Source organism: Schistocerca piceifrons, chromosome 2, assembly GCF_021461385.2.
Source record: "Schistocerca piceifrons isolate TAMUIC-IGC-003096 chromosome 2, iqSchPice1.1, whole genome shotgun sequence".
Classification (NCBI taxonomy): Eukaryota; Metazoa; Arthropoda; class Insecta; order Orthoptera; family Acrididae; genus Schistocerca; species Schistocerca piceifrons.
In genome coordinates, this window is record NC_060139.1 from 840795976 (window position 1) to 840821315 (window position 25340).

At 35.8% G+C, this 25340-nt stretch overlaps 1 protein-coding gene across 1 annotated transcript in view; it reads left to right on the forward strand.

The window, feature by feature from the left end:
* The first annotated feature begins 2027 nt into the window (after positions 1 to 2027).
* LOC124775917 (laccase-5-like) overlaps positions 2028 to 25340 on the forward strand; it is a 121912-nt gene continuing 98599 nt past the window's right edge. The window contains exons 1-4 of the mRNA XM_047250761.1: positions 2028 to 2055; positions 2248 to 2438; positions 2934 to 2984; positions 3105 to 3228. Coding sequence (XP_047106717.1) covers positions 2028 to 2055; positions 2248 to 2438; positions 2934 to 2984; positions 3105 to 3228 — 394 coding nt within the window. The remainder of the gene's footprint in view (positions 2056 to 2247; positions 2439 to 2933; positions 2985 to 3104; positions 3229 to 25340) is intronic.

Genomic DNA, 25340 nt, shown 5'->3' on the forward strand with positions numbered 1-25340 from the left:
AAGTTTGACAGTGAGAAACATAATCACAAATGTAGATACACATAGTAAAAATACCATGTATCAAACATACACGTAAAAATAGATATTGCATAATTAACTTGAAAAGTGTAGCATCTACTCTATATGACTTTGGGTCAGTTATTTCATTTTTAGAGGTATGAATTGTGTAATATCAGCACACTCTACACTTGATAAGAAAAATTTTAAAACTTGAAACTAATGTTACAGTATATGGGGATTTGGCTAAAAAAATGGCTCTGAGCACTATGGGACTTAACATCTATGGTCATCAGTCCCCTAAAACTTAAAACTACTTAAACCTAACTAACCTAAGGACATCACACAACACCCAGTCATCACAAGGCAGAGAAATGGGGATTTCAACATAGAGTTGTCTGGCTCAGATAAGTCCAATTCAAAAACATTTATTATATTGTACTAACAATAGCACAATGCTAAGGAATACCCATTTGGACAATATTACAGTTAGTTTCTCAAGAGGCCTATAAATTGTTAGCATAGCAGATGAATGTATTGGAGATGCTCAATAAATACTTTATTACTGAAGTAAATGAATTAAGATGTAAAATTAAGCAGTCAGAAACATCTGCAACTGATATACTTTCTGGTCAGCTTCCTAGAGGACATGAATTCCTTTGGAATCTCGTCACACCCTTAGATACAGTTAATGCTGTTTCAAAATTTTCTAAGTCAAAAAGCATGGACTGCTACACAATAGAAAGGATAATACCTCTTATTTGCAAACCATCTGCTTTTATGATGAATAAATGCCTTGAGTTTGGAGTTCTCCCCAACCAGCTCAAAATTTGAGAAGTTATACTTACATACAAAAAGGGGGAAAAGCATCTCTCTGAGAATTATAGGCCAGTGTATATTGTTACAATTTCCTCCAAAATATTTGAAGCAATTTTTCACATACAGCTCAGCAACTACTTGAAAAACGTAAGCTTCTTTGTAGTAGACAGCAAGATTTTCAAAAAGGAAAAAATACCACTTATTCAGTCTTTGAATTTGTTACTCAGACATGATCTGCATTTGAAAATAAGAATACAGCGTCTCTTGAGTTATGCAATTTGAGTAAGACTTTTGTCTGCATTCCCTATGATATCTTACTAGCCAAATGACAGTATAATGGCATATATAATACAGTATTAGAAATAATTAAGTCTTTTCTAAATATAAGGAGCCAATTTGTGTCAATTGAAAATAAGCGTACTTCCCTGAAGAAAGTCATTTCTTGTCTGCCTCAAGGCTCTATTCTTGGGCTATTCTTCTTCACTGCCGCAATTAACAATCTTTCACATTATGTTCGGCTTCAGTGTTATCTGCCATGTGGATGACACAACTTTACTTGCCACAGATCAAGATAGGTTAAGGTTATGCCAGAAATCACAGGACACACTCTCCTTAATACTAAACTGGATCGCATCTAATAAACTACTGTGCAATCCAGAGAAAACTCAACACCTGCTGCTGTACTAAATAAAGACATGGAAGCAAAATCTGTAAAACTGGTTGGAATACATATTGATTCCAAACCAAACTGGAAACCCCATATTAATCATGTCTGCAGAAAGATATCAAGTGTGTCCTATCTCATATGGAAATTGGCTGATTTAGTGAGAAATGAATATCTCATGATAGCTTACTTCGAACTTTTTCAGTTTCATATATCCTACGGGCTGTTGTTATGGGGTTACTCCTGCCATGTCAGTGATGTACTGTATTACTGAGTCAATAAAAGTTGCTGAGAATAATGTGTAAGTCTGGTACAAGAGAACACTGCTGCCCTTTTTTCACTAAGACCAAAATGATGACAGTGATAAATCTTTGTAACTATGTATCATTTATATATATAGCAGGGTTTGATACCAGAGAGAACATACATTGTCGTGATGCCAGAAATAAGATGAGTATTGATATTCCTAGACATAGTCTGACAAAAATGAGCAGTTAACACAAAGTGAACTTTTTGAAACTTTTTTCATTAATTGACACATTGAGTAATGAATACACCTTTCAATAATTTTAGAAGTAAGTTGTATAAATGGTAAATAAACAATCCATTCTGCAGTTTAAAAGAATTCTTGGACACTAGTAGTGTAGGATTTGAGTTTTAGGATCAGGATTATGATTCTGTACAACAGGTTAATGTAAGATAAATTATTTGTACTTGCAATGTGAACAGTTATTAATGCAGCAATTGCTTTTGTATATAATGTGAAGCCCATTCTGCTACATGTGGTCAATGGCTAATGAAGAATCTGAATCTGAACCTTGACTTAAAAGACGTTTCACTGTTATCTTTTGGTGAAATTGTGTGCTTAACATCACACAGCACATTTAATTTCAATATCCTATATACTTTTTCTGAAGCATTAATCGTATTACAATTAACAAATAATTTACCCAAAGTGGTAGGGTGAAAATAAAGAGCTGTATGAAATACTTACTGTAAACTACCTTTATTTGCAAAAGTCACATTTTTAAATTCCCTCTATGTGTTTACATGTCTTCATTAGCTATTCCTCCTTCCTGTTACCTCATTCCATGCTTGCTGATTTTTTTCACTGACTAAAAATAAATAAGATGAACCTCCTTTGTTACTATTTTTATTTGAATTACAAGAAGATTATTTTCATTAAATATCAAACTAGCATCCATTCAAATTAATGAACATTTAATTTCTATTTTGAGGTGTTGTTTAGTGATGTCATATCTATGAAATGATAGTTTGCAATCTATTTCCATTATAGTCTTAACTTCCATTTTATGGATAATATTTTTGCATTTGCACATATTGTATTTTGTGCTGAATTAATTTATGTACTTTTATGAAAAAGAGGATATATTTTCATTATTAAATTCTGCTTAAGTTCAACAGTCAAATGAATGAGTTGTTATCTTTATAGGTAATGAAAAACATGTGCATCCAGAGCAGTGAGGGATTATATGAAAATAATGTATTTTAAAGTTTTCTTGCTTTCCTGGAAAATTTATAGTTATTAAGCCATCAAAATCAATGACTTTTATTTCTTTTAAGTATTTAGCAGATAAAACTGTTGTCTTCATCTCATTTTCAGGGTTACAGGTACCGCTTCCGGCTTATGTTCAATGCAGCTCTCTACTGCCCAGTTGAAGTATCAGTTGACAATCATAAACTATTGGTCATTGGCAGTGAAAGCTCATATTTTGAACCTATTGAAGGTACTGTATCATTACATTTAAGCTTAAAATTTTTTATTCTAAAGTTAATTTATATGGTGGAGCTCAAATTATAGTATTATATTTACACCACCTGACATTAAAATAGCAGAGCCATAAAGGTGGCATGAGTTGTTCTAAGTACTTGAATATATAACTGATCAGGATTACAGCACAACTGCAGATGCTGCAAATAATCCCATTCAGACCACTTTCTAAATTACCACTTCGACTAACATGCCCTATTTCTCCTTTATTTCAGTTACTGTTTTCTCAGTCACCCTGTTAAAATATCTTACTTTACACAGTTACAGTTCCTCCACTTACCTCTTTAGTTTCACTTGTGATATTTTACTTTTTTGTAACGTTTTATATGTTAACAACAAAGTTATTTTTTTCAGTCAACCCTTTGGACAGCCAAAGTCTACTATATAAATTGTTCACATTATTTTTATTCTCAGAACAAGTGTTGTAATTTGTCATATAGTTATTCATTTAATGTGTCACATATTTTATTGGAGATAAATAGTTTTACATCATATTTTTCTGAAACTTTTTTTACCCATAGGCGGTTGGAATATGCGGGGAACATTGGTGGTATGGTAGCACACCTGATAAGAAAAATACATGTGAACAATCACAAATCCCAACAAATTATGAAATTATTTAAATGATTATGGTATTAGTACTGGAAGTAATGATGTGGCATTGTAGTGAGGCTTTCCTAATGACTTTCAGTATAATGAGTCAAGAAACAATTGCCATTTACCTTTTAACTGCCATCCTGTTGTTCACTGAGAACAATACTGTAGGGAATACTAACGTTTTTTAAGAACAGATAGTTGAAAGTACATGTGGCAAGTGTATCATCTTGCAACTGTTGAAATTTCTGAAATTTTCTAAACTACAGAACATGCAAGAAAAAACAAACCAATAGAAATCTGAAGATTCTTGCAATATAATCTTTTTTGAAATGTGATAATAGTGATTTTCAATGGAATGATTAACTCAAACATTTGTTGAACAGTAGTTACATTTCACAAGACCCAGATCTTCATAACCATCGGTATCCTAAATTATAATTCAATGTCAAAATAATATTGAAGATCACTGATAAATTTATTGATTTTTACTGAAAAATGACATATAGCTTTTTCCAAGGGTACAGCTAGTTATTCTATCTACTATTGGTGAAACAAATAGAAGTTCAGTTGTTGCATAAACTCATTTGTTTTGCAAGTTATGATCTTTATTTTTGTTCCCGTATTTCATATTTAACCAATATATATTCTTCAGACTGCCGAAATTGTCCACAAGAAGTGGAGCTCTATAATCTACTCATCTCCCAGGGTACATTAAAAAATTATATCTGATGTGTTTTAGTGTCCTTTGTATTCAAACTTGCATCAACATATATTTTGGTAGTAGACTTACTTCTATCTGTCACTACATTCGGCCAGAGGTGTAACTTTCCTTTGACACATGCATCTTGCTTAGGGGTTATGATTTGGAAACTGGATGATCTATAGTGTATGTGTAAATTTTAATGTATACATACTGCACTCTTTCCAGGGAATATTTCTGTGAAGTCTTCAACATTCTTGCTAAATCTAATTTATTGTTAATCTGGCATTGTTAGTTACCGCATATCTATACATAATTTAACTTGATAAATTTCATAAAGCTATTAGTGTCACTGATGCAGTTCTGCCTATTCCATACAATTTCTATTTCATTACCAACATCTTTGTTGTCACTGAAGTTTTCTGTCAGACTGGTTTGACAAAACTCCCTCTACTAGTCTATCCTCTTCATCTCTGCCAACCTACATCTATTTGAATGTGCTTACAAAAATCAATCCCACTATAATTTTTATCCCTCAGTTTCCTCCTCCACCAAACTGACTATACCTCGATTCCCCAATGTGTGCCCTATCAAAGGATCCCTTCTTTTATATTTAAGTTGTGGCCTAAATTTATTTTACCCCAATCTGGTTCAGTGCCTTTTCATTTGTTATTAGATCTACCCATCCATTCTTCAACATTCTTCTGTAAAACCACTATTCAAAAACTTTAATTATGCTCTCATCTAAACAGTTTATCATCCATATTTCAGTTTCATGCAAGGCTGCTTTCTGTACAAATAGTTCCATAAATAGCTTCCAAACATTTAAATTCACATGTATATTTGACGTTAACAAATTTCTCTTTTCCTGAAATATTTTTCTTGCAATTACCAGTCTGCATTTTATATGCTCTCTATTTTGACTGTCATCTGTTATTTTGCTGCCCAAATAGCGAAACTCATTTACTACTTTTAGTGCATCATTTCCTTATATAATTCCTAAGCAACCCTAGATTTAAACTGACTACATTGCATTATCTTTGTCAAGCACTGTACATTTCATTCAAATGATCTTCCAAGTTCTCTGAAGGAGTTATAGTGTTATCAGCAAATGATGAACTTCTTATAAGGTTTCATGTTTTGCTGGCATTGATGACATGTAAGAGCAGTTCCCATGGAGCTGAAATGTTCTGCCAAAATGACCCTCAATGTTTAAATTTCTTTGCCCTGACCTTTAATTTCCTTTTCAAATTGCTCTTTGGTTTCATTTATTCTTTCATTCATCATGTTCTGTAGATTCCAACACATAAAAGAACTCTCATGTATTTTTCATGAGATAAACTGTATTAACAACAAACTACCACTATACTTAGTGGTGTGAGTCATGCTTATTCTAGCTAAATTTAGTGATGCAATTTGGATAAAAATCTGGAACTTTAAAAAAAAGCTGCTGGCTCCTCAGTTACATACAAACATACATACTTATGTACATACATACAAACACACATACATACATACATTAATCCTTGTTTCATAGATCCTTAGATCATAAATATGACATTTGGTAATGATGTGGAACATGTCACTTTAACCTTACCGTTCTTAACACAAAATAATTAATTAATTTTTCAAATGTTGGTTGGCTATCTGTCAGACTTTTAATGCTATTTTGCAAATGAACAAAGATTTTTGTGGTAGCATAATTCAACCCTTTCTGTGCCAAGATGAGATTTAATCCAGAATAGTAATGATCACCCTTGTTTCTAGTGTTGTAGCTATGCACTTTGCTGTTATTTTTGAATTGGGATGTGTTATTAATGACAAATTTCATAATTATGTATTGTGAAGGTACTGTAAATATCCTAAGTTCCTTAAATAAATCTCTGCAAGGTGATCTTGAGTGGTCTCCAGCTATTATTCTGATACTTTCTCCCTTAATGACAAATTGTCCCAAAATGTAATGCCACATGAAAGCAGTGAATAAAAATAGCCATAGTAGGCTAATTTACTGATATGTTTATCACCAAAATTTGCAAGAACCCTAATAGCATAATTAGCTGAACCTAACCGTTTCATCAGATCATCGTTGTGTTTACTCCAGTCCAATTTCTCATCAATACACACACCCAGAAATTTTGAATATTCTGCTTTCACAACAGACTTCCATCCATAGTCTATATTTATCAATGGTGCTATGCCATTTATTGTACAGAATTGTATAAATTGTGTTCTCTCAAAATTTAGTGAGCGTCCATTTGCAGAGAACCACTTAATAATTTTCTGGAACACATTATTTACAATTTCCTCAGCTGATTCTTGCTTGTTGGGTGTGTTTATTATATTTGTATCATCAGCAAAAAGAGCTAGCTTTACATCTTCATATAGAGTGGCAAGTCATAAATGTATATATTAAGAACAAAAAGGATCCAAGACTGAACACTGTGGGACATCATTCTTGATACCTCCCCAGTTAGAGGACTCTGCTGATTTTTGCAGGCTATCTGTACTGTTAATTTCAATGTTCTTCATTCTTCCAGTTAAATGTGAATTAAACCACTTGTGCACTGTCCCACTCATACCACAGTACTTTAGCTTATCTAGAAGAATCTCATGAGTCACACAATCAAAAGCCTTTGAGAGATCACAAAATATCCCAATTGGTGATATTTGGTTATTCAGTGCATCTAGTATTTGATCAGTGAAAGCATATATAGGATTTTCTATTGAAAATCCTTCCTGAAAACCAAACTGACATTTTGTTAGTACTTCATTTTTACAAATATGTGATGCTACTCTTGAATACACTACTTTTTCAAGAATTATAGATAAAGCTGTCAGAAGTGAGATTTGGACTATCTGGAAAAATGCCTTGTTTCAGTGAGCTACTACAAATATGACTGAGAATCCTACTTATTTGTTGGGACAAGCTTTTAGTACTCTGTTGGAAATGCCATCAATTCCATGTGAGCTTTTACTTTTGAGTGAATTTATTATTTTCCTAATTTCATAGGAGAGGTGGGTTGAATTTCAATTTTATCAAGTTGCATAGATATTGCCTCTTCCTTATAGTGCCTTGCATTTTCTAATGAATAACTGGAACCTATTTTCTCTACAACACATAAAAAAATGATAATTAAAAATGTTTTCTACTTCTGACTTCTTGATAACAGTGCACTGCTTTCCTGTACCATCTGATTAGGAAAATCAATAACTGATGTCAAATTGAAAGAATACCGTTTCCTGTGCCCTCAGTTGTCCAGTTTCCCTTTTAACAATATTCCAAATTGTTTTAATTTTATTGTCAGATGAGCTAATCTCAAACGCAATGCACACACTTTTGGACTTTTTAATAACTTTTCTTAATACGGTGCAGTAGTTTTTATAATGTTTCACTGTTTTGGGATCATTACTCCTCCTAGCTATAAGATACATTTCCTTTTTCTGTTTACAAGATATTTTTATCTCTTTAGTAAGCCATGGCTTTTTGCATGGTTTCTTACAATTATATTTCACTGTTTTCTTAGGGAAATTGTTTTCAAATATACTCACAAAGGTGTCATGAAATAGGTTAAATTTTAAATTAGCATCAGGTTCCCTGTACACCTCATCGTAGTCTAACTGTTGTAAGCTTTCCCTAAAATTTTGAATTTTTAAATCGTTAACTGAATGCAATATTTTGGAGGACTGTTTGGCATTACTGTATGGAGCTATATCATATACTGTAACTAGCTGTGCATCATGATCAGACAGACCATTCTTAACAGGAAAAGTTTTTATCTGATTAAATTTATCTTGGTCTATGAAAACATTATCTATCAGTGCACTGCTTTCCTGTACCACCTGATTAGGAAAATCAATAACTGATGTTAAATTGAAAGAACCAAGTAATACTTCAAGGTCAAGCTTTCTATTGAACTCTTTCAGAAAATCTACACTGAAATCCCCACAAACAATAATTTTCTTTTCTCTCTCTGACAAATAGCACAACAAAGAATCCAAGTTTTTCGAAAATAGTTGAAAATTTCCCAATGGAGACCTATACAAGGATATGATTATAAAAGTGCCATTATTTAGTTTAAGCTAACATGCACATGCTTCTATATGTTGCTCTATGCAAAAATTTTCAGTTTCCAAATTTTTCACACTGTAACAGATTTTAGCAAATATGGCAACTTCTCCTCTCCCCATAGTGTCTTTATTTACATGTTCTGAAAGCTTATATCCACCTACATTTACCATTTCCATACCTGTGACTATATAATGTTCAGACATGCGTAGTACATCTATTCCACCCTCAGTTTCTAAATATTCCAAACAAACAAGAAGCTCATCTACTTTGTTTTTTAATCCCCTGATATTCTGATGCAATATACTAACATATTTTTCACTGTGGTTTTTTGAGAATCTTGTGACATGCTAATATTATTTTTCACTGTGCTGTTGTGAGACTCTTGTGATATTTTAATATCTCTTGTACCTGCCTGTCTGAACTTCTCATTAAGCTTAACTTCAATCAATGTTGGATGATTGGACTTTGATCTTAGCCTAAAAAAGTACTCTCATGAGATTCAGTACCCCCACCCCCCAAAGATTTTGCTATCATCCCAGCCAGCTTACCCTTCCCTTTCCTGTTGAGATGCAAGCCTCGTCTTGTGAAGTCCCACCTACGAAATACCATCAACAGGAACCAAACCTATGCCTGACAAAGTAGCCACCCAAAGCAGCTGATCTAGCTCCATATTAACCCTCCTGACAGAGCTGTTCAATTGGGTTCAATCATACCACATGAAAGCAGGAACCAAGCCAACATTTGTATGGTTCATTGCAGATGCTATTTTTACCAAGTCCACCCACTATCACAACATATTCCTGCTTTGTGTATAGCCCTTGTGTATCTCATGTTGATAGCTTAATATTTACTTCATTACATAGCTATTTTGCAAAGAAAATAGTTACCTACACCTGCAGATAGAGTGGCAAGAGGTATACAAATAGACAAACAAATCAAAAAGGTGAAACGGGTATATCTTCAAAAATGATGGTAAGTCACAGGTTCTTCGGGCTAATGAGTACCATGTCGAAAAACTTCTTGACTACAGTCTCAGTATAGTGGACAAGAAACACTAAAGCTCAACTTTAGATTATTATCCATAGTAAAATTTCCTATGAGGACTAAAGGACAGTGCACAGCTATTGAGAGTTTGTCTTTAGACCTATCAACATTCAGTAATTTAGCTGCAAAACCTATATTCAGTGGTTTATCAGGTAATGGTGGACATTTAACAATAAAAGTTAGTGACCATTTAGATACAGATCATTGCAGGAAAGTACTGTATTGGTAATCATAAACAATGACTCAATTTCAGTGATTAGTGAGTAATTACAGTGAGAACACTGAAAAGAAATGTATAAAGTAAACAGTGTTAATGGAAAATGTAACTCTTTCTTAAACATATTCCTACAGTATATTGAGTCTTGATTTCTCCTAAACCAAACAGTGGCAAAACTGGATGGAAGTGTGGAGTTGACAAGTCCTGGGAATAAAATATCTTGTGCTAGGAAGAGAGAACCCTACAAATTTCTGAAAACGAGCAGTAGTCAAGATTTAAAACTTCATTACCACCAGTATTTTTGAATGATCCACTCTGTACAACATTCAAAAAATCTAGTACTCTTAAGACTAAGACAAAAGCTATTTGGAATATTGACAATGATATGAAAAGGATAGATTGCTACTCACCATATAGCAGAGATTTTGAATCACAGACAGGCACAACAAAAAGACTACTAAACACACAAGCTTCTCGCCAGAAGGCCTTGATGTGAAATAAACACACACACACACACACACACACACACACACACACACACACACACACACACACACACACACATATATTCACACAAATGCAGCTCACACGAACATTACCACAGTCTGTTGCTGCCAAGGCCAGTATTCTTTTTGTTGTGCCTGTCTACAACTCAACATCTCCACTATAAGGTGAGTAACACTATTCTTTCCATAATATTGTCATTATTCCATCCTGGATTTTCCATCATTCTGTGTGGAATGTTATTAAACAAGAAACCATTGGCAAAGTTGTTACATATATTAAGACAAAATACAAGTTCAATAACATTGAGACAAGCAGATTATTTGGCAATCAGCATATAGAAATGTGTGCTTATGAATTAATGCTGAAAAATAGTTCCCTTTTAACTGTAACTTTATGTAGTTGACCACTGGCTAATTTTTAAATGTTTGTGAGGAATTTGAATTACTTACCATGCTAACTGTCAGACAGCAGCAAGCAGTTAATAGTCTGTAGTGACATTAGTGCAGATTTTCTAAATGATTCTGATGGGACAAATGATGTAGAATCTTTATTTGGATCCTACAATTGGATCTCAGTAATTAACTTTCCAAAATGGGTGGATAAAGAGAGTAGGACACTAACTAATAATGTTTCCTTTGGTGAAGCTCAAAGCAAGAAAATAATGGTTTTCCCAATAACAAATGTTCTCTCTGATTATGATGCACAGTTAGTTAAGATGAATGAAATAGTGCCTTAAGTAAATATACTCCTCACTGGAAATTTTTTAGAATAATTATTAACTCCAGGACAAATGTTTTTAAGAACAGTTTCCAAGAATCACATGGGATTTATACTGTAACAATTTTTAACATAAAATTTAATATATTCCATGATAAATTCTCCTTGTTATTGGAAAATAATGTAGTTCATAAGATAATCAGAAAGGACATTAAACAGCCATGTAAAAAACCATCAATCACTAGAATGATTAAAGTATCTTGTGGAAGGAAAAGGGAAATGTATCTGTTGGCAAGAAAAAATAGAGGTCCTGCAATTGTTGCACACTACAAAATCTACTCAAAATTACTTAGAAAGGTTATTAAAAAACAATGCACATGCACATAATGTCATAAATCAGTAATTCCAACAGTAGACTTATGGCTATATTTAATGTGGTGAAACGAGAGACAGGACAACCAACCACAGTACAAGATAACATCACTTTTGATCTGAGTGGAATGGCTATTAATTATGAATCACAGGCAGCAAATATATTTAATAATCATTTCTTAAATGCAGTAGAATATATAGGGACAAACAGTTCAAGAGAAAAATCACAGCAGTATGCTGAAAAAGCAACTCATAAAATTCTGTCATATGAATTAAAGGTATTATATATTCCCCCCCATGAACCATGACCTAGCTGTTGGTGGGGAGGCTTGCATTCCTCAGCAATACAGATAGCCATACCATAGGCGCAACCACAATGGAGGGGTATCTGTTGAGAGGCCAGACAAACGTGTGGTTCCTCAAGAGGGACAGCAGCTGTAGTGATCTGAGAATTTCTGTGAAAATCCTAGAACCACTCAGCCATCCACCATCTCAAACACACAATATTCTAGATATGAGTGTGGGATGGTAGAATCCTACCTACTACGTGTCACATGTTTGTGTGTGCAGGTTAAAATCAGTCATGGGAAGAAAGTAGACACAGCGGTCAAACGGCACCGACAAGTACCTGTCGAGCAATAATTTCTGTCTTTGTTATACAAGCTTCATTTTTAAGTTGAGGCAAAAGCGTAATAATATTACAGGATCTCGTTCTAATACTGATAGGATATTTACCTTTCCTCCATTTAGCTATTCCCTCTTTCCCTAAAAGAAATATGTCCTCTTGAATTACTTCTTGTTGTGATTCCTATTCATCATCTTCTAACACTGCTTGTTCTGTTCCTGAATCATGACCACTTTCATGTACACAAGCCTCATTCTCTCAGTCAACAGTAACACTGTCAGGATCTTCATCCTTCAATTCATGGAACCATTCCAGCCATACTTCAGGTGTACTATTAAACTCTGTCGTAGGTTTTGTTTATCTTTGACATTTATTCCACAAACTAAAAGTGTAGAGAATATTTACTTTTTGTAGGAAAGTATTCTGCCTCGAGATGACTGGGTGTTGTTGTGTCGTCTTCATCATCATCATTCATCCCCATTACGGTCAGAGGAAGGCAACGGCAAACCACCTCCATTAGGACCTTGCCTAGTACGGCGGTGAGGGTCTCCCACATTGTTCCCCTATGCTCTGTAAAGAAGCATGGACTTCATTTCCATTTTTTTCCATTCTAGATAAAAATTAAAGTAACTGTAGTTACTTTTGACATGCCTAAAATTATGCACATGAAATTCAGATTTAATCTAGGAAAACAGTGAAGTAACATACACTTACTTCATTTCAGATTGTAGCAATAATTATCATGTGGATGAGCAGTTCTCGAAGGTAAAAAGTTTCATAAACAATGCAACTACCCCTCGTATTTTCATGTCTGTCATTTTACAGTTCATGCTACACACAAATATAGTAACTGTTTTGTAATCTTCTTCAGAGAAGTTGTTTCAAAAGACAGAATTAGTAATTTGACCATAATTTTATTGTATAATCATTTTTGTACCATCATGGTCTACAAGCATTAAGATAGATGACTTTGTTCCATTAACTGACTTTGTGTAGAATCAAACCTTTCAAGGGTTTTATGAGAACTTGGTGGGTATGATATTGCTTTCATATTCAGTAAGCCCTTCTAATATAAAAATCCTTAATAACCACAGAAGCCAAACAACGTGTGCATTGAGTGTTTAACATGAGCAATAGCTAGCATATTGTTGCTCTCAGTCTATTCAGCAGCTGCCAATAGAGGCTTCTCCACATCTCATCTGAATTTTCCAGCAAGCAGATCAAGTCTACAATGGACTTCCTTCCAAAACTATCTGCTATTTTCGTGAGGGGCACCGTAATCTACCTAACATTGGAGCTACCAATAACAATCAATCCCTCCCTCTGTGTAAGTTTGAACCTTGCAAGATGGTCAATTCCAGTCCTAACATTTACTGCTTCAGTCATCATTTTGACAATGGGTGACACTTCATATCTATTTCTAAAGTGTACGAGGCCAGCAGTATGAGCAGTATGTCCAGTATCCACATATTCCATTCACCTAAAGGTCCATATCCTCACCATTGTCTACCATTTACCCTCTGGTTAGGATAAACCAGCTGTCAAGGTAACTCATAAAATATGGAAACTGTCTTTTACGTAAAATAGTACATTAAAGCACAAGGCTACATGGAATGACTGACCATTTCTTAATTTTTTTTGTTTAAAAAATCACAACTTCCTCATAATGCCAGCTTATTACAGAAACAGTGTTTACTGACTGTAGCCTTCATTAACAGGCACATATTGTTTTAAAGCACAACACACTCACTTAAACAAAGCAATATGTTATTAGCTCATAAAACATTTGTAACCACATCTCTGAAAATATGTCTATTAAACAAACAGCAGATTTTCATTTCAATTAAACATCAACTTTTCAATGTCTTTCAAAAGCAATACTTTGGAGAGGTTCAGTTAGGATGTCAGCAAGGTGTACTTGAACTGGCATTGTTTTATGGTGAACTAGCCATGATTCAATTCATCACTGCTGAAATGATGCTTCACATCACTGTGCTTGCTTCTTCTTGACATTTAATTTGATTTTATAATTTCTATTGCACTTCGGTTATCCACAAAAAGTGTTGTTTTGCTGTTTTTATTTAACAATTCTTCTATGAAAGTATTCAAAACCACCACCTCTTGACAACACTGAGTAGCAGACATGTATTCTGCCTCTATAATAGGTAGTGCAACTGCACACTGTTTCTTGCAGCATTGAATCATTATTGTACAAAAACATATATCCTGTAGTGTTTTTTCTATCTTTTTTGTCACCTGCAAAATCTGCATCATAGTAAGTCACTTTTCTTGTTCTTGTTTTTCTGATGAGTAGAATATTTTATTCCCTGTCACTGAATTCAGATATCTTAAAGTTCTCCTCAGATTTTGAGTGTATGTGGGATCTGGATTAGTCATTGATCTGCTTTCATACCTCACTTCATATGCCAAGTGCAGTTTTGTTTTCCATGTTAAATACAATAAAATACATATCACATCACAGTATGGAACATCTGACTTTGCTCCATTGATTGAAGTTGGAGTTGTTTCAGTTTTTGATTTTTCCGTTCTGTACCTTTTCAGCACTTCTTTAGCACTTTTTCATGAGGAATATAAATACCTTCTTTTGATTTCACATCCACGATATATTTCTGGTTTTTCATCAGTTGTAATATCAAAATTTTTCTTTTGTTTTTTGCAGGAGATTTTTCATTTGACAGGTGTCGTATCAAAATAGAATCCTGTCTTCAACATGTACAGTAAGACACAGTTTCTTCTCAGTATCTGATTTGAAAATACATTCGTCATATTGCAGGTGCATGAGTTTTCATTCTTAAGAGTCTCACTTAGTTTCTTTTTCTTATTACATTGCAAAAGAGCTTGTTTCAATCGATATACTGCCCTTTTAAGCAGGCAAAATTTCGTGGGTGCTTTGTATCTATGTGGAATATCCATGAAAACTTGTCCTTTCAGATCACCATTAAAAAAAGCCTGTTTTGACATCAGACGGCATAATTACCAAATTTTCTTGTGCAGCAAGTGCAAATAGGAATTTAGGGAATATGTTTGTACAGCAAAAGTAAACAAATCTTTAAAATTCAATTTGTTTGATTCTACTGACATTCTCGTGCAACTAGCCTAGCTTTGTACTTTCCATTATTCTTTTTCTTGAAAATCCATTTTTCCTGTAATTATTTTTTTACATGTGGGGGGTCTTTATGCACCAGAGTCCATGTTTTATTTTTCTTCAATGATTCTTTCTCTTCACTTATAGAACTGAGCATGATATAATGTCATATCTCTTTGGAAAATTTATTTGACATCTTGTATTCTTCTTCTGGAGTTTCTCTTCTGGTTAATCGATTCTTTCTTCTTCTTTTTCAAAATCTTCTCTTTTTCTTCTTCATAGTCTTTTTTTTATTCCTGCTCTTCCAAAATTTGTTTCTCTGCAGTTGCATTTACTCCTTATTCTTTGCCGGCTGGAGTGGCCGAGCAGTTCTAGGCGCTACAGTCTGGAACCGCGCGACCGGTACGGTTGCAGGTTCGAATCCTGCCTCGGGCATGGATGTTTGTGATGTCCTTAGGTTACTTATGTTTAAGTAGTTCTAAGTTCTAGGGGACTGATGAGCTTAGAAGTTAATTCCCATAGTGCTCAGAGCCATTTTAAACCTTATTCTTTGGTTTCCTCATTTTTGTCTCAACATATCTTGCTTCAGAAGATTTTCCAGTCTTAGGATTCCATATGACACAGCCATTGTCCATATATTCTACATGGACAGTCATTCACCTCATACACTCAGTTGTTTTAAACACACAAGTCATTCTATGAACACCACACATCCAAAAATACCCAATCTTGACAAATGTGGTTCTTCTTCCATGCCAAATTTGAGCTGGTATCACATCAACTGTTGCAGGACTGTAGTTATTCATTTTACCCTAAAGTCAAGAGTGATGATAAATGATAACAATGCAAGATACTTTTTTTTTAACTTTGCACAAGAAATCGGTAATGAATATTACTCACTAGAAAAGCTAAAAATAATTTTTACCTTTCATGTAAGAGATCAGTAATGAATATTAGTTACTAGGAAAACTAAAAATAATCTAAAATATGAAGCCATCTCTCAACTCCATGGACTCATGTCAATTCCTTAACTGCCAATCTGTGTCTCCGATATGCCACCACAGTAGCCCCTGCCTCTTTTGAGAATGGAACGGTGGGCAACTGGTTGTGTGACATTGCTCAGGGTAGAGCACAGTTGTACCATTTCCATATGGGAGTGTCATTACCAGCTGAGTCCTGAGTCTCTGCTAAAATGAGGTAACAACTGGCTACCATTGACCCCACTTTCTGCTTGCAGAATCTGAGGGCAATGGGAATAGAGTTTTGGGGCATATCTTCCACCCTGCATGAGTGAACATACCTGTAAAAGGTCTTGATGCTGTAAGTGGAGATGGTTGTCAAAGGTGGTGAAAATGATATTGGCAGAGGCTCTTCTGCTTGTGTCTGTCAGACATATATCCGTGCTGGGCCAAAGAGCAGGGCGCCTGGTATGTACTGGTTGGTATGTTTAATTTTCCAACCTCCTTGAGTAATAATATCTGGTTTTGAATGTTGGTGAATTGCACCTTGAAGATGTTGCTGATGGGATTGCATTGTTGACAGACTGATTTGGTGAAGCTGTGGTGGTGTTCTCTGATGGTCATTTGTTTGGTGGGCCTTGCCTTGGAAAAGCCGCATGTGTCATCTCAGGAGACTGACATAAGTAGAGTCCACCCTCTCAGCAGACACTGATGTGGCTTGCCATCTTGCAGTATTATAACAGGGTGCACGCCATGTTGTAATACTCGATATGTCCCCATATATGGGAGATGCAGTGGTGGCTTGACTACACCTACTCACACCCACAAGTGTGAACAGTTTTGGAGATCCTTGTAAAAAGATATTTGCTTGGATCCCACGATGGATGGTGCTGCTGGAGTGAGTCAATACATTGTATGCTGCAGTGTCTGTGTGGACTATTTCAGTATGTGCCCTGGGAGAGTTGTAACCTCCTGGCACTCTATGAGGTCTGCTGGGACATGAATTTGCTGTCTGTAAACTAGGTGACTTGGACTCAGATTGAAGTCTGCTTTAATAGCTGCTGTTAAGTGGATTGCTATGACAGGTAATGCATCAGTCCAGATAATGTTGTCGCACATGAGTGCTGCTTTGAGTGTTCCGCACACCCACTCCACTGTTGCATTACTCACAGGATGGAAGTTTGTAGTCTTGAGCTGGGAGATTCAATATATTTTTGTGAGTTTTGTAAAATGCAAGCAATCAAACTGATGGCCATGGTCCATGGCTGTTGGAACTCCATATCTGGTGATCCACATGTGAAAAAAATTCTTTACATCTACATGGATACTCTGCAAACCACATTTAAGTGCCTGGCAGAGGGTTCATCGAACAATCTTCACAATTTTCTATTATTCCAACCTCGTAGAGCACTCGGAAGGAACAAACACCTATGTCTTTCCATAAGAGCTCTTATTTCCCTTATTTTATCATGGTGATCATTTCTCCTTATGTAGGTTGGCGTCAACAAAACATTTTCACATTTGGAAGAGAAAATTGGTGATTGGAATTTTGTGAGAAAATTCTGTCGCCTCGAAAAACACCTTTCTTTTAATGATATCCAGCCCATATCCTGTATCACTTCAGTGACACTCTCTCCCATATTTCATGATAATACAAAATGTGCTGCCCTTCTTTGAACATTTTCAGTGTACTCCGTCAGTCCTATCTGGTAAGGATCCCACACTGCGCAGCAGTCTAAAAGAGAATGGACAAGCATACTGCAGGCAGTCTCCTTAGTAGATCTGTTACATTTTCTAAGTGTCCTGCCAATAAAATGCAGTCTTTGGTTAGCCTTCCCCACAACATTTTCTATGTGTTCCTTCCAATTTAAGTTGTTCATAATTGTAATACCTAGGTATTTAGTTGAATTTACGCTCTTTAGATCTGACTGATTTATTGTGTAACCAAAGTTGAATGAATTCCTTTTAGCACTCATGTGGGTGACCTTTTCCAAATTGTTTTGAATTTGTTTTAATCTTCTGATGACTTTATTAGTCAATAAACGACAGTGTTATCTGCAAACAACCTAAGATGGGTGCTCAAATTGTTCCCCAAATCATTTATATAGATAAGGAACAGCAAAGGGCCTACAACACTACCTTGGGGAACACCAGAAGTTACTTCAGTTTTACTCGATGACTTTCTGTGAATTACTATGAACTGTGACCTCTCTGACAGGAAGTCACAAATCCAGTCACATAACTGAGACAATATTCCATAAGCATGCAATTTTACTACAAGCCGTTTGTGTGCTACAGTATCAAAAGCCTTCTGGAAATCCAGAAATACGAAATAGATCTGAAATCCATTGCCAATAGCACTCAACACTTCATGTGAGTAAAGAGCTAGTTGTGTTTCATATGAATGACGATTTCTAAACCCATGTTGACTGTGTGTCAATAGACCATTCTCTTCGAGGTAATTCATAATGATCAAAGACAATATATGTTCCAGAATCCTGATGCACATCAACATTAATGATATGGGCCCATAATTAAGAGGATATTCCTACTACCTTTCTTGAATATTGGTGTGACCTGTGCAACTTTCCAGTCACTGGGATGGTTGTATATAATTGTTAAGTATGCAGCTAATGCATCAGCATAATTATGTTGGCTGATTAGATTAGATTAGATTAGATTAGATTAATACTAGTTCCATGGATCATGAATACGATATTTCGTAATGATGTGGAACGAGTCGAATTTTTCAATACATGACATAATTAGGTTAATTTAACAACATACTTAAGTTAATATAACAACTTTATTTTTTTGTGTTTTTTTATTTTTATTTTTTTATTTTTTTAATATTTTTTTTTCTCTTAATTTATATCTAAAAATTCCTCTATGGAGTAGAAGGAGTTGTCATTTAGAAATTCTTTTAATTTCTTCTTAAATACTTGTTGGTTATCTGTCAGACTTTTGATACTATTTGGTAAGTGACCAAAGACTTTAGTGCCAGTATAATTCACCCCTTTCTGTGCCAAAGTTAGATTTAATCTTGAATAGTGAAGATCGTCCTTTCTCCTAGTATTGTAGTTATGCACACTGCTATTACTTTTGAATTGGGTTTGGTTGTTAATAACAAATTTCATAAGAGAGTATATATACTGAGAAGCTACTGTGAATATCCCTAGATCCTTAAATAAATGTCTGCAGGATGATCTTGGGTGGACTCCAGCTATTATTCTGATTACACGCTTCTGTGCAATAAATACTTTATTCCTCAGTGATGAATTACCCCAAAATATGATGCCATATGAAAGCAATGAGTGAAAATAGGCGTAGTAAGCTAATTTTATCACCAAAATTTGCAATGACCCTTATTGCATAAGTAGCTGAACTCAAACGTTTCAGCAGATCATCAATGTGTTTCTTCCAATTTAATCTCTCATCAATGGACATACCTAAAAATTTGGAATATTCTACCTTAGCTATATGCTTCTGATTAAGGTCTATATTTATTAATGGCGTCATACCATTCACTGTACGGAACTGTATGTACTGTGTCTTATCAAAATTCAGTGAGAGTCCGTTTACAAGGAACCACTTAGTAATTTTCTGAAAGACAGTATTGACAATTTCATCAGTTAATTCTTGTTTCTCAGGTGTGATTACTATACTTGTATCATCAGCAAAGAGAACTAACTTTGCCTCTTCATGAATATAGAATGGCAAGTCATTAACATATAATAAGAACAACAAAGGACCCAAGACTGACCCTTGTGGAACCCCATTCTTGATAGTTCCCCAGCTTGAGGAATGTGCTGATCTTTGCATGTTACGAGAACTACTTATTTCAACTTTCTGCACTCTTCTAGTTAGGTACGAATTAAACCATTTGTGCACTGTCCCACTCATGCCACAATACTTGAGCTTGTCTAGCAGAATTTCATGATTTATACAATCAAAAGCCTTTGAGAGATCACAAAAAATCCCAATGGGAGGTGTTCGGTTATTCAGATCATTCAAAATTTGACTGGTGAAAGCATATATGGCATTTTCTGTTGAAAAACCTTTCTGGAAACCAAACTGACATTTTGTTAGTACTTCATTTTTACAGATATGTGAAGCTACTCTTGAATACATTACTTTCTCAAAAATTTTGGAGAAAGCTGTTAGAAGGGAGATTGGACGGTAATTGTTGACATCAGATCTATCCCCCTTTTTATGCAAAGGTATAACAATAGCATATTTGAGTCTATCAGGGAAAATGCCCTGTTCCAGAGAGCTATTACATAGGTGGCTGAGAATCTTACTTATCTGTTGAGAACAAGCTTTTAGTATTTTGCTGGAAATGCCATCAATTCCATGTGAGTGTTTGCTTTTAAGCAAGTTTATTATTTTCCTAATTTCAGAGGGAGAAGTGGGTGAGATTTCAATTGTATCAAATTGCATAGGTATGGCCTCTTCCATTAACAGCCTAGCATCTTCTAATGAACACCTGGATCCTACTATATCCACAACATTTAGAAAATGATTATTAAAAATATTTTCAACTTCTGACTTTTTGTTCGTAAAGTTTTCATTCAATTTGATAGTAATACTGTCTTCCTCTGCTCTTGGTTGACCTGTTTCTCTTTTAATAATATTCCAAATTGTTTTAATTTTATTATCAGAGTTGCTGATTTCAGACATGATACACATACTCCTGGATTTTTTAATAACTTTTCTTAATATAACACAGTAGTTTTTATAATTTTTGATAGTTTCTGGGTCACTACTCTTTCTTGCTGTCAGATACATTTCCCTTTTCCGGTTACAAGATATTTTTATACCCTTAGTAAGCCATGGTTTGTTACAAGGTTTCTTACGAGTATATTTAACTATTTTCTTGGGGAAGCAGTTTTCAAATGCATTTACAAAAATGTCATGAAATAAATTATATTTTAAATTGGCATCAGGTTCACGGTACACCTCATCCCAGTCTAACTGCTGTAGGCTTTCCCTGAAATATGCAATTGTTAAATCGTTGACTGAACGTACTACTTTGGAGGACTGTTTAGTATTGCTGAATGGAGCTATGTCATATATTGTAACTAGCTGTGCACCATGATCAGAAAGACCATTCTCAACAGGCTGAGCATTTATCTGGTTAAACTTATCTTGGTCTATAAAGAAGTTATCTATCAGTGAGCTGCTATCCTTTACCACCCGAGTAGGAAAATCAATAACGGGTGTCAAATTGAAAGAACCGAGTAATACTTCAAGGTCATTTTTCCTATTACCCTCTTTCAGAGAATCTACATTGAAGTCCCCACAAATAATAATTTGCTTCCCCCTGTCTGACAGATAGCACAACAAGGAGTCCAAATTTTTCAGAAATAGATGAAAATTTCCTGATGGGGACCTATATACAGTTACAATTATAAATGTGCCTTTATTTAATTTAAGCTCACAGGCACATGCTTCTATATGTTTCTCTACACAAAACTTTTTTGTTTCTATACTTTTTGCACAATGATAACTTTTGACATATATGGCAACTCCTCCTTTCTCCATATTTTCTCTCATTACATGTGCAGAGAGCTTATAACCACTTACATTTACCTTATCCATATCAGTAACAATGTGATGCTCAGACAGGCATAGTATATCTATTTCATTCTCAGCTTCTAAATCTTCTAAACAAACCAGAAGCTCATCTACTTTATTCTTTAAACTCCCAATATTTTGATGAAATATCCTTACATTATTATGCTGCTGTTCTTGATTCGAATTCTGGAATATTTACTTTGTCTTCTTTTGTGAAGACATTTTGGAAGGCTGTGTTTAGTAACTCTGCTTTGGCTGCACTGTCTTTAATGGTGTCTCCATTGTTACCACGCAGAGAAGGCATTGATTGTTTCTTGCCGCTAACATACATCACATAAGACCAGAATCTCTTTGGTTTTTCTGCCAGGTTTTGAGACAAAGTTTCATTGTGGAAACAGTTATAAGCATCTCACATTGAAGTCCATGCTAAATTTCAAACTTCTGTAAAAGATCGCCAATCTTGGGGATTTTGCGTCTGTTTAAATTTGGCATGTTTGTTTCATTGTTTCTGCAACAGTGTTCTTACCTGTTTTGTGTACCAAGGAGGATCAGCTCTGTCGTTTGTTAATTTATTTGGTATAAATCTCTCAATTGCTGTCGATACTATTTCTTTGAATTCTAGCCACATCTGGTCGACACTAATACCATTAATTTAGAAGGAGTGGAGATTATCTCTCAGAAAGGCATCCAGTGAATTTTTATCTGCTTTTTTGAATAAGTAAATTTTGCCAGAATGAGACTTTCACTCTGCAGTGGAGTGTGTGCTGATATGAAACTTCCTGGCAGATGAAAAGTTTCATATAAGTGCACACTCTGCTGCAGAATGAAAATCTCATTCTGGAAACATCCCCCAGGCTATGGCTAAGCCATGTCTCTGCAATATCCTTTCTTCCAGGAGTGCTAGTTCTGCAAGGTTTGCAGAAGAGCTTCTGTGAAGTTTGGAAGGTAGAAGACGAGGTACTGGCAGAATTGAGGCTGTGAGGACAGGTCGTGAGTCATGCTTGGATAGCTCAGATGGTAGAGCACTTGCCCGCAAAGGCAAAGGTTCCGAATTCGAGTCTTGGTAAGGCACACAGTTTTAATCACTCAGGAAGTTTCAGGTATATTTTGGGTTTATTTTTGAAGAATTTGGGGGGTTACAACATTCAATCTCGCTATGACAACCCTGTGTTCACTAATCCCTGTACCTGTTTTAATGTTCATTATTAACTCAGGATTATTTGCTGCTAAGAGGTCAAGTGTGTTTCCACAACTGTTTACTATTCGCATGGGCTCAGGAACTAACTGCTCAAAATAATTTTCAGAGAATGCGTTTAGCACAATTTCGGATGATGTTTTATGCATACCTCAGGAATTAAATGTGTTTTTTGCTGACATATCGAGGGTCATTTAAAGTGACCACCAACTATAATCATATGAGTTGAGCGCATGTTTGAAATCAAACTCAAGTTTTCTTTGAACCTTTCAGCAACTGTATCATCTGTATTGGGAGGTCAATAAAAGGATCCAATTATTATTTTATTCCTGTTGCCAACAATGACCTCTGCCCATACTAACTCACAGGAACTATCTACTAGAATTTTGCGACAAAATAAACTACTTCTAACAGCAATAAACACACCACCGCCAACCCTGTTTAACGTATCCTTTCAGAACACTGTTAAGTTCTTCCCAAAAATTTCAGCTGAGCTTATCTCCAGCTTTAGCCAGCTTTCTGTGTCTATAACAATTTGAGCAGCAGTGCTTTTTATTAGCGCTTGGAGCTCTGGTAGGTTCCCAACACAGCTACAACAATTTACAACTGTTATACCAATGGTTCCTGTATCTACGTTATTCCTGTGTTCGGCCTGCACTCTTTGTGACTGAAGTTCTTCTTGCGTTTTCCCAAGACCCTCTAACCTGAAAAACTGCTCAGTCCACACCACACAGCCCCTGCTACCTGTGTAGCCACTTCCTGTGTATAGTGGACACCTGACCTATTCAGCAGAACCCGAAACCCAACCACTCTCTGGCACAAGTCGAGGAATCTGCAGCCTACATGGTCACACAACCATCTGAGTGACTGAGTCAGACCCTTCACTCAGCTCTGTACCAGAGGTCCGCAATCGGTCCTGTTGACTACGCTGCAAATGGTCAGGTCTGCTTTCATCTTGCAAGCGTGACCGGCAGCCTTACCACTTCAGTTAGCCGCTCGAAACCAAAGAGAATCTCTTCTGATCCAAAGTGACACATGTCGTTGGTACTAATGTGAGCAACCACCTGCTGTTGGCTGCACCCTGTGCTCTTCATGGCATCCAGGAGGATCCGTTCAACATCTGGAATGACTCCGTCCAGTATGCACACAGAATGCGCATTGATTTTCTTTCCCTTCTTGGCAGTCATGTCCGTAAGGGTCCCCATAATGCTGCTAAGGTTGGAGCTCCCAACTATCAATAACCTCATCCTCTGTGATTGACCGGATCTTGCAGGCTGAGAGGTTTCCTCTGAAACAGGACAGGTGACGGCATCTGGCTCAGTGACCTGTTTGTCAGACAAACCAGGGAGACCTTACATGCGGCAGCCTGGGAAGTCTTACGCCACCTGCTATGCCCCAGGGCGATGTTCCACTCGACCACAGGTGAGGGGTCAATCTCAGTGCAAGCAGTAACTGGGCTGGCCACCAGCGAGGACCGATCAGAGGACACAGATGTGCTGGACGTTCACTGGATTCCCACGGCCAACCCACAACAGTGGTGCCCATCCACTGCAGCCTACAGCTGTGTCGCCAAAGCCATCATAGCCTGAAGCTGCAAATGAAGTGTCACCACCTCGGCTCTCATCTGCACACAACAATCGTACTCCCTGTCCATACAAAAGACCATGGAAAACTAAACTATGCAAATAAACCGACTATCAGCAAATGCTGCACAATTCTACTGTAGACCCTAACTAAAACACAGGAACTGTGTCTAATAAATTAGATTAATATGCAAAGATTCAAAAACCTAACTACCGAAGCACTCCTGTGAAACTAAATAATTTGCCTCTGATTAGGAACTTGTAATATGTCACAAAATCAGTTTACTTTCTGACGCACATGAAAATGCAAGAACAGTGGCTATTAGGTATTAAATTAACACACAGAATCTCAAGAAACTAAACTATTAAAGCACACAGATGGTATTATAAAATTCGCTCCTAGTTAAGAACTCATAAAAGTCACAATATTGTTTACTTCCCTGTTGCTGCTTGTATCCCAGCCGGCTACTGCTGCCTGATTGGCTGGGTGACTAATGCCAACAAGCGGTCACTAGCTCTCAAAACAAACAAACAAATGACTATTGACTTGCGCTACGGAAATCTACTGTAGACCCTGACAAAAATGGAGGAACTATGTCTAATAAATTAGATTAATACACAGAGATTCAAAAGCCTAACTACTGAGGCACTCAGGTTAAACCTAAATAATTTGCCCCTGATTAGGAACTTGGCCATCATCTCAGTTGAAATATTGGTAGTTGGTGTAGCTTTTGGCCGACAGGTAGAGCAGTCTGTTACCATCAACAATAACTTGCATCCAGTGGAGTAAGAATGTGGCC